Below are 13,267 nucleotides of genomic sequence, written 5' to 3'. Positions count from 1 at the left end.
AGGGATTCCCCGTAGCAGCACCAAGGGATGTCACACAGAGGTCGTGCGCCAGCAGGACAAACACAGCAACTACGGGCATAGGAGGTTATTGCTAATGAAAGGTGCACCTACAGATAGGACCACGTACCCCGTACTGACGTTGTAACAAACGTCGTGATGGGGCCCAATCAGCCTCTTAGAAATGAAGCCGGAGGCACATCGCTGGGTGGGAGCGGGCGAAAGGCTGCTGAAGTGTCGTACGGACCCCACCACTCCGTACGGTGGACGACACTAATGGACGAGGTCGGAATGTTTCCATCCCGATCACCAGGTCCACCGTTCCTAGACCTGACGCGGCTGCTTGCTTCCGAGCGCAACCCCAGCCGAACAACTCGAGTCCCTCCTCGGCCGCAGCCTTCCGCTCCGAAACCAAGCGTGGCCTCACACCACCGCAGCCGCACACTGCCGCGTGGGTGTGAGACCGGGCCGAGCAAGGCTGGACAGATAAACTGCGTGGGACAATCGTGTAATGAAGCTACGTGGGGGTATGCACGTCTGTTCAACTGCTGGGTTACCTCACATTGGTGTACACAAACACCACACGATCGTACGTAGTGCTCCCCGTCGGCTCGAGCAAGACGGACGAAGTACGTGTTGTGGGTGAATGGGGCAAGAATGAAGGACCCTACATGTGTTCCACGATGACAAGGCCCCAGAGTACATGGCCCCACCTGACGGCAGTGGTCAGGTAGTGAAGAGCACAGGCACGGGTGGCTCAGGAACGTCAGCTGATTGTACCACAGCGCCGTGCGGACGTGTGGGCTGATTAGAAGTGCAGCGTCAGGGAGCGTGTCAGTGAAAGAGCCGGTGCGGTGGTGGTGTGCTTGACGTACGACAATTGAGTACGTTGTTTCGAAGCCGTTGTGACCAGTGCACTGCAGTACAGTATTCCATAATTGGCACTATCCTCACCGTACCATGGAACGCTACACATTTGTAGAACTGACGGACATGCATTTTGTCTACGGCCTTGCAGATGGCAATGGCCGAGCAGCTGCACGCCTTTATCGCGGACGGTATCCGGAGAGGCGACAACCCGACAGCAGGTTGTTTTCGAACGTGCACCGTACCCTTGGTGAATCGGGTGTGTTACGTGCAGGCCATCATGTCGGTCACCCAAGACATGTGCGCACCACGGCGGTCGAGGACGTACTTGCTCGCGTGGACAACACACCGTCCACTAGCACCCGTAGCATTGCACGTGCAGTGGGAGTATCACAGTCGACAGTGTGGCGTGTCCTTCATGATGATCTGCTGTATCCCTATCATCCACAGCGAGTCCACGCGTTGCAGGCTGGGGATTACCCACGACGTGTGGAATTCGGTCAACGACTGTTGCAGTTTTGTACCGACGATCGCCGTTTTTTGCGCCATGTGCTTTTCACGGACGAGGCAACATTCACCCGTGAGGGCATCTTCAATTGCCGAAACAGCCATGTGTGGGATTATGAAAATCCACATGCAGCAGTCGAGGTGCACCATCAGACCCAGTTTGCAGTGAATATCTGGGCAGGTATCATCGATGAACAGATTATCGGTCCATACCTGCTGCCACCACGTTTAAATGGCAACCTCTATCGCACCTTTCTTGCATCAGTCCTTCCAGAGCTGCTAGAAGATGTACCCCTCAACGTGCGACATCGTATGTGGTTTCAATTGGATGGAGCGCCTGCACATTTTGATGGTACAGTGTGAACCCTTTTGCACCGTACCTACCCACAGCGCTGGATCGGCAGAGAGGGCCCCGTCCCCTGGACCGCCCGTTCGCCTGACCTCACACCAATGGATTTCTTCTTGTGGGGCCATGTGAAAACACTCGTCTACGAGACCCCGGTGCCTGGCAAGGAAACATTGGTAGCGCGGATACGTGCAGCATCGGCCGAGGTGTGTACCATGCCAGGGATTTTTGATAGGGTTCGTCAGAATTTCCTGCGACGCTGCAATGCCTGCATTGAATATGGTGGTCGTCAATTTGAGCAACTTTTGTAACAACGTCAGTCCGGGGTACGACTACGTACTACGTACTATTCCTATCTGTAAGTGCACCTTTGCGTGGCAATAAACCTCCTGTGCCCGTAGTTGCTGTGTTTGTCCTGCTGGCGCACGACCTCTGTGTGACATCCCCTCGGTGCTGCTACGGGGAATCCCTCGTCCCGCATTTGTTGTCTCCTTGACAGGTACCATTCCCCGTCCGGTCCTCTTTCTCTTTTGTTGCACCGTGCTTTGTTCTTGCTGCGGTGTCTCCCCACTGTGTTTGGGGACTCCCCACGCGCTGCATGTGTTTGTTTCCCGCTGTGCAATTGTTACTTCATGCTTCATTGCTTCTTTTGTCCCTACCGTTGTCGATCGCTACCCTTTCCCTTCACTTGTCTTGTGGGACACTCCTATTTCCTTTGTGGAACCCCATGCGCATGCGTTGCGCAGCTGCCGCCTAGTGTTTTTCGGATGGGCGACTTTGGTGTTCCTTTTGACTTCGTTTGTTCCGCCTTTCTATCTTCACTGGTACTGGCTGTACAGAGGTGTGAAGTTCATTTTCACACGTTTTCGGCGTTGTCTAGCTCCTCACGGAGGCATCTCTCGGCAAAGTGAAAGGGGAACTTTCGTCTCTATTTCATGGGAGGTATCTGTGGTTTTCGTTTGTACTATACCTTTAGAATCACCCTGTATAAGTTATTACTCGCGTACTATCGACGTGGCCTTTACCCGGTCTCCTACACTCGCCGACGTGCTTCGCTTATTTGGAAGTTTTGAACGTAACTTTACTTGTGTACGGGCTCTAATATGGTACACATTTTCAAAATATTATTTCCAATTTTCTTAATTATACACTGAGTAAGCAATAACCGTTTCAAGATAGATAGCTGGATGTTTTGCATAAACAAATTCAATAGCGACACTAAATAAAATTGGAAAAGCAATATTTACGTCTTTTGTCACTTTCACATTTTTAAACGTAATTCAAAAATAATTGTTTTCCGTCATACCCCCTCAAATTCCTACCTCTATGAAATTCGAAAAATATAATAGTATTATTAATTTACAGTAGTTTTCGAGGTGAAAATCAAATTTTTGAAACTTCCCTAGCAACGTCCGTTTCCATGGTAAACAACAAGTGCGGAAAGCTATAAGCAATTGTATGTTATCATACCTCTAAACATTTAATTAAAACAACCACGATGTAGATATTTTCGTATTGATTATACCAACATCTAATTGCATCTGGGCTGAAACTCCATATCTAGATGTCACCGTTGTTTGAGGCACCTTTTCAAAACCAGGAATTCATTCATCTGTGCGTGATCTGTGAGAAATATAATGTAGCTAGACAATTAAGAATTGAAGGAAACAAGGGTTGTTGCTGAACAGAATGCAAGATTAGCCAGTTGCACATACAACTTATAAATTGAGTGTACTAACTTCTTTTGAAACTGGACGTAAGGATTCCTGTCCATGTCGCTCATGTCCACCATCTTGCCCTTCCTGTAAACTTCCGGGTGTTTTCTCATCATGAGCCACCCCACGTGGGAGAACCAGAAGCCGCGCTTGGCATTGTGGGGGTCGGCATCCGTCTCGCTGAACTTATGGTGCACCCTGTGGTCCCGAACCCAGTCGTAGATGGTGTTCTGGAAACAGAAACGCATAGAATTAAAAGAAACCAGCAATGGCTGTAAATGTTTGCAGTTGGAAACACTTTTTGGTGTCTTCCGTGGCGGAATATTTATAGGTCAGAAGGTGTATCCTGGTAGACTTCCGACAAGAAATAATAGGTAGTTGTTGCCAAACGTATGTTACGTGCAAACACGGCGTCTGACAGTGCTGTTGCACGCTTCCTTCGAAAGGGCAAGCAAGTAATATCAATTAACTCTACAAGCCCTTAGAGGGCAAAATTCGTTTCCTCTTGCCACCTGAAATACCTTCTGCCTGTGTGTCTGTTGTCTTTTTCTCCCCCTCCACTGCGAATGTGGCAACCAAGTGTTCAAATTCCCCTCGCAAAGTTAACGGAGAGCTCCGATTGGCAGAGAGCAAACCACGTGCTGTCTCCAGTACTCCTCTGATTGGGTGGAAGCAGTTACGTGATTGCTGTCAAGATCTTCCAGCAGACGATAGACCACCGAGTGGCGGGAGCGGTACCTGGGTAAACTTTCTGAGGTATAGATTATATTCGCATGATCTCAGGAGTTGTAGGTTAGAGTTGGCATCACGTGAGCGACACGATTAGCTTTCCGTTCCGCTTTGATTCGAAAGATTGCATTGATTACCGCTTTTCGCTTCTGTCTCCCTTTTTAAAGCCAATGGCAGATTGAAATTACTCCCAAAATTATCCGTTTGCATATGAGTCATGTGTTATAGAATCTCCGTGCTTTACCCACACTGCAGTGTGAGGTCTTGCGTTGTCGTGCAAGAGAAAGAAAGATAACTCTGCTCACCTGTCCTGTCATGGAGAAGAGGAGCATCAGGATTATCTCCAGCTGCCATTTTGCCTTGTAACTTCTGTGAGACCATAGTCTGTGTACACCCCCTGTGATACTAAGGCCTGACGCAACAGAAATGAAGAGCGCTGGAAGAAAAAGAAATGATAGTATTTATCACAATACATATAGAAACACCGAAATGAAACTACTCTAGAAAAATTTAATGGAACGTGTTCAAAAAACCGCTATTATATTCCAAATTCTTAAAAATCGCATCTGTTTAGAAATTATTTTGTAACACTTACGTAAATCTTCACGTTGTTTTACTTTCACTGTTGTTTAGATATCTCTATTAGCTTCATGGTAAGGTAAACAATTTTCAATGGCACATGCCTAGACAACTTTTAAAGGAAAACAAGAAGAAGATACACTTGAATGTTCTAGAAGTAATTGTAAACAGATGTTATTTTTCAAACTTGTAATATCGTAGCGGTTTTTCCAGAGGAGAAGAATTTTTCAGAAACGTCTTTGATAGCACAGGCCAAAGATCAGTAAGGGAACAGTTTTCAGATTTCTATTATTCAAAATTAAAATAAAACCACGATAATAGTCATTTTAAATCTTTCTTGTTTAGACACTCATGCCAAATATTTCTTCCAACGACAATAACAGAAGAGGGTTAGGTTTGAGTGCCAGAATCTATTAAACATGTCCTCCCCAAAGACAACAATAACTTCATATCTTTATTCAAAGTTCGCACTTTGCACTTTTCCCTACTCTTCAGCAGTCTCTTTGTATTTCCCTCTTATTTTGCCCCAAAATGTTTCTATTCTATATACCACTTCATTTCCGTGTTTTCCTTACACTTGTATCTTATTTACCGTTGTATGATCTCCTTATATTTTACTATTGTTTACATTTCATGTGACCAACGTTTATATGTTTTATTTCCATCTGGTTTTCGTAGTCCCTTTGATTTTATGTGTCTTCCATTACTTCTTGTTATCTTCCGAACCGTATGAATTTCACTGATGATTATTCCTCTCTGTCCCTGTGTATTCCTATATTCTTATACTTGACCTCTTGATTTCTCTTGTACTTATCTCTTATTTATTCTGGAACTAGATAGAATTTCACCAATAAAGTCCAGGTCGTTTTTTCTTCAGTTTCATCTACTGATAATTCACCTTAATCGTTGCGATTAGCCAAAAGGAACAGAAAAGCTACGGTAAGTGACAAAAATACCCTGAAATTCTGAGTTACCCGCCACTTTCCTCCTGCTTGCTCATATATTTGTCTCTTACGTACTGTTTCTGTGTTGTCTTCTACTTGTCTCTCTTGACTCTGCTACTTTGTGGCCCACTTGCAATTTTCTTTTATTTGCTCTTTACATTGAACTTTTACTCTGCTTTCCTCTATGTATCGTATAAACCTTTTTTCAGTGTTCCCCCATGTGATTTTTTTACACTTATATTGATTATCCCCTTGTCTTTGTATCGTACGAACCTATTTTTCAGTGCTTCCCTTGTGTTCTCTTACATCTATTTTTGTACCCCCTTGTCTTATTATGGTACAAACTTATTTTTAAGTGGTCCCTTTGAATTTCTCTTACCTACACCTATTTCTGTTATCTCTACACCTATTTCTGTTATCCCTACACCTATTTCTGTTATCCCTACACCTATTTCTGTTATCCCTCTTGTCTTTATATCGTACAAACCTATTTTTCAGTGGCCTCCTTGTGTTTCTCTTTCACCCATGTTTGTTATCTCCTTGTCCTTGCATCGTACTACCTTATTTCTCAGTGGTCCCTTGTAACTTCTCTACATCTATTTTTGTTATCTCCTGGTCTTTGCATCGTACTACCTATTTCTCAGTGGCCCCCTTGTAACTTCCCTACATCTATTTTTGATACCCCCTTCTCTTTTATCGTACAAATCCATATTTCGGTGATACCCTTGTGATTTCTCTGACACCCAGTTTTGTTATCCATTGTCTTTTTATCGTACAAACCTAATTTTCAGTGGTTCACTTGTGACTTCTCTTACCATACAAACATATTTTTCGGTCATACTCTTGTGGTTTCTATTATCGCCTTGTCTTTCTATCGTACAGGCCTATTTCTTAGTGGTCCCCTTGTAATTTCCCTTACGCCTATTTTCGCTATACCTTTGGCTTTGTATACAAACCTATTTTTCACTTGTCCCCTTTGAAACCCCCTTACTTACACCTATTTTTATCGTCCCATTGCATTTGTCTTATTTACTTCAGCTTTTTCAGTGACTCTCTTGTAATTTGACTTATTTTATGTCTATTTTTGTGGTCTCCTAATATTTAGTCACTCACTCCATACTAGGGTGGCAACCTTTGTAGATGTCGCTGCAACGTAGACACCGTATAATGCCAGCAGGTGGATGAAGACTAAACCGAAGACGTTGATCGGTTTGAGAGGTTGTGGAGCATTTGGAATCTCTGACGTCACTTCATTTGTTTTGGGAATTGAATCCGTGGAATGGTTGCGGTTCTCGTTGGGCGCCATCTTGTATCGGAATGTCTCTGGAACGTCAAATGAAAGATCGAATGAGGTATTAAAGTTGTTCCCCTCTGGGCTTTAATTCTTAAGAGCCATTATTTTGAAATTCAGACAAAGTGAGATAGTTACATTTTTTTTTGTTTGGCTTGATTTTTTAAACGTTTTTTATGTTATACTATTTTATGTTAAATAACTCTGAATGATATAACTTTAAGCAATTATAATAGAATAAAGAGAGAATTTAACCGCACGTTTAGAAGTAAAGAAGAGATTACTTTAAAAGGAAAATTGATGAAATTGAAACGAGCAGCAAAAATAAAAATATCAGAGATTTATATGAAAGTACCAATGAATTTACAAAGGGGTGGCAACCTAATGTAAACTTGATAAAAGATAAAAACGGTGAATTTTTACCTGATCCAAGGAATATTTTAAATATACAGATGTTCATATAGGAGATAACTCAGAAGTAGCTACATTAAGTACACACAGCAGAACCTTTAGTTCCAGAACGTAACTTGACTGAAGTTAAAGATGTTATTAAAAAGTTAAGGAATAGCAAAGCACCTGTCATTGGTTTAATAGCACCTGAATTAATTAAATATAGTGAGAATTTGTTAATATATGAAATTTATTAATTTGTTTAATATGGAAATTCCATAAAAGTGGAAAGAACCTATTATTGTTCTTGTCTTTTAAAAAGGTTATAAAACGAAATGCAATAAATTACAGTGGAATTTCTCTCCTCTCAACATCACACACAGATTATCTAACATTCTTCTAACAAGACTAACTCCATATGCTAATGGAATTAATAGATTATTATCAATGTGAATTTAAACGTAACAGATCAACAATAGATCAAATTTTAACATCAGACAGATACTTGAGAAAAAGTGGGAATATAATCAAAATGTGCATCAGCTATTCATTGATTTCAAAAAAGGATATGATTCGGTTAAAAGAGATAAATTATATAATATATATGTGGACTTTGAAATACATAAAATGCTTGTTAATATGATAGAAGTATGCAATAATGAAACAGAAAGTAAGATTCGTGTGGGCATTATTATGTCTGACAAATTTTCAATTCATGATGGGTTAAAACAAAGAGATGCATTATCTCCATTGCTCTTTAATTTTACCTTAGAATATACTGTTAGGAAGGTATAGGAAACTACTGAAGGACTAAAATTAAACGAACGGTCTGACTCAGTTGTTAGTACGAGTTAACATTCCTGCATTCAGGAATGGACGTTTCTCATAACTTTCTGCAGTACGTCCGCAGTGATAGACCGAATCTCTTCACATATCTTCTATCGGACACTGTTGCTTATATTTTTTGTCACATACCCCAAATGATACTTCCTGCGAACATGCTATTTTTTTACTTTGTTTGATAAAGAAGGCTAGGCGTAAAAAAATATTTTCCATTTCACTTACGTAAACGGGCAAGCAGTGTCTGTCGGACACATGTACAATTGATAGGCTATGTAAAGAAGTCTACTTGAATATGTATTAACAAATGTTTAATAAAAAATAAAGTATTTAATAAGACATCACATAAAAATATTATCAATGCTAAAATAGAAAAAAATGGAAAATATATGAGCAAATAAAACAATTTCCTCACATTACCTTCCGGCTTAACATGTTTCATATACTCGTACTATTCTGCAAAAATTACAAAATGTAATTACGATGATGATGATGAAAACAAGAATTGTGGACATAACAATGATCATTAGGTTAAATATCATGTTATTCGCTTGTTTCCACAGTGATGAAATATAAAAATTTCGCATTAGAAGCGCAAGATCCATTTAAAACAATGCATGCGTCCGACAGACACTGCTTGCCCGGAAACGTTACAAAAATAGCTTGCCCGGATAAGGGTTAAATATCCCCATAAAAAGAAATCGCACACTGTCAGATCTGGCGATCTTGCTGGCCAGTTCATATCGCCGTTCCTGGACATGATATGCCATTTAGAGGACGTTATTTTGAAAACGTGAGTTATGTTTTGTTTTTTGCAAATGGCATACATGTACCTTTTTATGTCCTGAATTATGTAACAATATATATATATTATTACTGTGCATTACGGCATTATCGAAATCTCCCACTCCGACGCGCCATCCTGTATTTGTTCATAATTTAACTTAAATGATCAGATATGTTCTGGATGCTTTTTAAGAATACATTAACGTGTTACAAATGAGCCCCAGACATCATTTTATGCCATATATCTTGAGTAGTAGAAGAGCAGAAGAAAGCAGAACTCAAATGTTCCAAGTAACACACACACTTACAAAGTGGCCATCCCCACACACAAATATATTAACAATATAGAGGGTCTGTGCAATTTCAATGGATCCAAAAATTATAATTAAATTCAATTAAACGGTACATATATTTAAAATATTTAATTTTAGGTGCGCAGTTTACCGGAGTTTACATTTGCCTCTCTCTCTCTCTCTCTCTCTCTCTCTCTCTCTCTCTCTCTCTCACACACACACACACACACACACACACACACACACACTATGTTTTGGCCATTTTTGACAATTTCAATATTTTGAATAAGCTAATTATTTTTGCTTATGGTATGAAACTCACATCTCAGCATGTGATCTGTTGTCTTTAATGCCTTGCTTCAAGAGTCTGCTGGACCTTTGGCATGCGAATGGACGAATCTTTTTCTCTCCATTCGAAAAACCTCTTGGATATTTCAAAATATGAAACATTACATACACTTAGAATTCCTTCTAGAGCATTGACGTAAATTTTCGTGTAATTTTCTTTCACTGTTGTCTAGATATTATCAATAGTTTTGTGATTACGTAAGTCTATTAAAAGAAAGAGCAAGTCATCACTTTTGTAACTGATAATAGCTGTAAATTTAGGGTGACTTAGCTGAATTTTACAATTCAGCTAGATATCTTGAATCGCTGGAATGCTATTGCATTTGAGCAAAATGGCAGATGAAAAACCAATTTTCAAGCACACTATCGCGTGTTTTACAATTTTCTTCAAAACTTGCACTACCCTTAGGGCATATATTGATGATGTGAAGGAAAAAAAATGCATAATATGGGAGCAGATGGTCCTCCTCCTTGACCGTGCGGTCTAAGGTGCTGTGCTTTGGGCTCCAACTGCCGGATGGCATGGGTTCGAGTCTGCCAGAGTTCAGTCTCTAGGTGTTCGGCCTTTGTATAGGACTGGTGGCAATCCACCATTGTGAGGAAATTGGGGAGCTACGAGTGAGTAGCTTACCCCGCTCACGGATATCTCCTATAATAGCTGGGGGTTCGAAGTGCTGACCACACGTCACCCAATTACTTGTTGAAGATCTCCACACCTCTAGGTAGGATGGATTGCGGGAGGGAGACTGGCAGACGGGAGATAGGCAAAGTCCCAAATAATGTGATGATGATTTTGACGAGAGATATTTACAACTGATAAGTTACCTTGTAGCATTATTTTCCTGTAGTTTACAGTTATTACAAGCATAAGAAAACAGTTTTTCTTTGTGACGTTTCAGGAGAACACACGCTCCTTTCATCAGACATTTATTTTCATTTTGACTAAAGATACAGTTATAACAATGGTTAGTATTTTTTTTAAACAAAAAGAATCCGTTGCAGATTATGTAAACTTATTATGGTATTGTATATAAATACAATTAAGAATAATGCTAAAATATTTCTAAAAGCAGCTAAATACGTAGGTTTTGGGTGTTATCAAAGAGAAAACTAAATATATGCTTATAGGCCGAAACCAAGTGTTAGGTAACAAACCAAATGTTATTATTGATAACAAGTCGTTGAATCAGTTTCCAAATTCTAGTACTTAGGAGTAGCCACGTATCCAGAAATTCCTTTCGGGAGGCTGAACACCATTTTCTAATGGGTACTATGGATAGAACCTCACAGTTGTATGTTTAAGGCAGTCGTGGCAATGGGTTCCAAAACACGGGGGGGGGGGGGTGCAAGAAAAGTTTACTTTCCCTTGGTAGACAAGGCTTAGCATTAACTCTTTCAGGTACAAGGATTTGCTCGCGACTGCACCGGTTGAGGGGCTGTGGTTAGTTGCAATAACCACATATATTGGATTTTTGTGGGGCTACATGCAGATGTGGTTAGCTGTGCTGGCCACAGATTTACTTCGTATACTTGCAAGGTCATACAAACCTCATCAAAAAGTTGCTGTAGATGAGTCAATGGTGAAATTCAAAGGGAGGAACGTAATAAAACAGTACATGTGTAATAAACCCAAAAAAGAGGTTATAAAATTTGGATGCTGTGCGATGAGTCATATTATAATTTGCATTTCCCAGTGTATACTGGAAAAGTAGGCAATAGGCCTGAAAAGGAACTTGGTCTCAAAGGAGACTACGAGACTGACAGGAAGAGCAGAAAATGGTGGGACCGGCTGTTTTTCCACTTTGTTGATTGCTGTGTTGTGAATGCTTTTATAATTCAAAAGGAGTTGGATATGGAACAGTACAGTCACAAAGACTTCCGAAGAGAAGTTTATCAGGGACTTCTGAGTGAACAGATAGTGTCATCAAGGAAATCTGACAGTCCACGATCACAGAACACAGGAATTGTAGCCGTCAAGAAACACAAACCATCGGTGGATGCGGCAATCCGATTGACGGAAAATGCTCATCGCCAAAGAAGTCAACATCAAGATGTGCTTACTGCAGCACAAGAAAAAAACCTGTGCAAACCATCTGGTCATGTAGTACATGTCAAGTACCCTTATGTATGAACCGCAAGACCTGCTTTCAAGATTTTCATTCCAAGTAAGAGATTTTTGTCAGTTCATCAACAACAAATATCAGCATATTTCATCATAAGAAAATTTATGTCAAGATTTCATTTCTCATGCAAGAGTTTATTGTTCCTACATCCTTCGAACTTAGTGAAACAATATTAAAATTCAGACTATCATCTCCACCTGTGAAGTAATTACCATAATTTGTTTGAGCACTAACTAAATGCTACAAATAAAATACATTTTCTTGTCTCTCTCTGTTTTGCTTGCATCTTGTGCATCTCTGTATATGCAATTGTGTGTGTGCAGTGGTTAGCCTCAGTAACCACATTTGATGACGTCATATCTACTCGTAGACAAACAATGATCACGGTTTGACGTTATTTATAGAAATGATATTACAATTAGTATAAGAATTACCGTTAGCATTATTTTCAAAATTGAAGTGCAATTTCTATTTGTGCCCCTCAAAGGGGTAAAAAAAACGTGGTTACCACAGGAAACCACCACCCTTCAAAGAGTTAAGAGGCCATAGTGATAGTGTGGAGACACAAATATGGGGAGCAACTATCCCCTAAATCGTCACCACTGTTTAAGGCTGTCATTTTAATCGGAAGGTGAAATCGGAACATTGTTTTACCAATTGACTCCTCTGTTTCCATGCACTAACATTGTGTGTCGGATGTATGTATGTCCATTTCTTCTCATCAGGCATCATAACATCTATATACCACAAGTGATTTTATGAAGCTGTTACATATGCACGGGATGGACAATCAACTCGACAACGCCAGATTCAAACTGTGGGCTGCGAACTGGATGCAGACAGTTCTAGAATATTTCCTCTGATTCGAGCCTGAACACCACTTTACGGCGTACGCTTTTAGAAGGAACATGAGTTCAGCCAATACGCAGCCAGTGCTGTTGCGCTGTTGCCAAACCAACTGCTAGCGGAAGAGAAACGCTGTGTCCAATATTCAGATTTTCATATATAATGCATGCATGTGATATTTGAGTACAATGAAATATATAGTAAAGAATTCTACACAGGATTATATCATATCACTGCAGCATATAAGAGAAACTCTTACCTGAGAGAAGTTTGAAGGTATTTATTATAGAGGAACTGCAAGGTCATCATCATCACTCTCGTTTCTGTTTTCTGGCATGTTTCCCAGGAGGTTTGAATGGGGGTTCACCGATTTCTGTGGTAGATATTTTACCCTGTTTTATAATACGCAACACAGTATGCACTCATACACCACACGCTTTAGCCGTAAGATCTCGACTATGAGGGAACACTGTCTCAGCACGCACTTCCTCCGACGCCAATTCCTTGAAGTAAGAATGTACTTTATAACTGAGATTTCTGTCTTGTGAACGTAATATTTTACCCTTGGTGACTAGTACTAGGTTTCGAGAGCGACATTATTAATTTGATTTGATTTGCTCCATTTTACTTCGCTTTTCTGTCACTTTTGGCTAATTGCGAAGATGG

General features: G+C 40.6%; 1 protein-coding gene across 1 annotated transcript in view; it reads right to left on the bottom strand.

The window, feature by feature from the left end:
• The window catches only part of LOC146003810 (acyl-CoA Delta-9 desaturase-like), a 52,311-nt gene that overhangs the window by 16,273 nt on the left and 22,771 nt on the right, over positions 1-13,267 (bottom strand). The window contains exons 2-4 of the mRNA XM_083142231.1: positions 6,798-7,007; positions 4,467-4,597; positions 3,457-3,662 (exon numbers count right to left, since the gene is read on the bottom strand). Coding sequence (XP_082998357.1) covers positions 3,457-3,662; positions 4,467-4,597; positions 6,798-6,990 — 530 coding nt within the window. The 5' untranslated portion in view covers positions 6,991-7,007. The remainder of the gene's footprint in view (positions 1-3,456; positions 3,663-4,466; positions 4,598-6,797; positions 7,008-13,267) is intronic.

Source organism: Lepisma saccharinum, chromosome 20 (genome assembly GCF_977018435.1).
Source record: "Lepisma saccharinum chromosome 20, izLepSacc3.1, whole genome shotgun sequence".
NCBI classification, from domain to species: Eukaryota; Metazoa; Arthropoda; class Insecta; order Zygentoma; family Lepismatidae; genus Lepisma; species Lepisma saccharinum.
The sequence above is the reverse complement of the archived record's forward strand: the minus strand, read 5'-3'. Positions and strand labels throughout refer to the sequence as shown.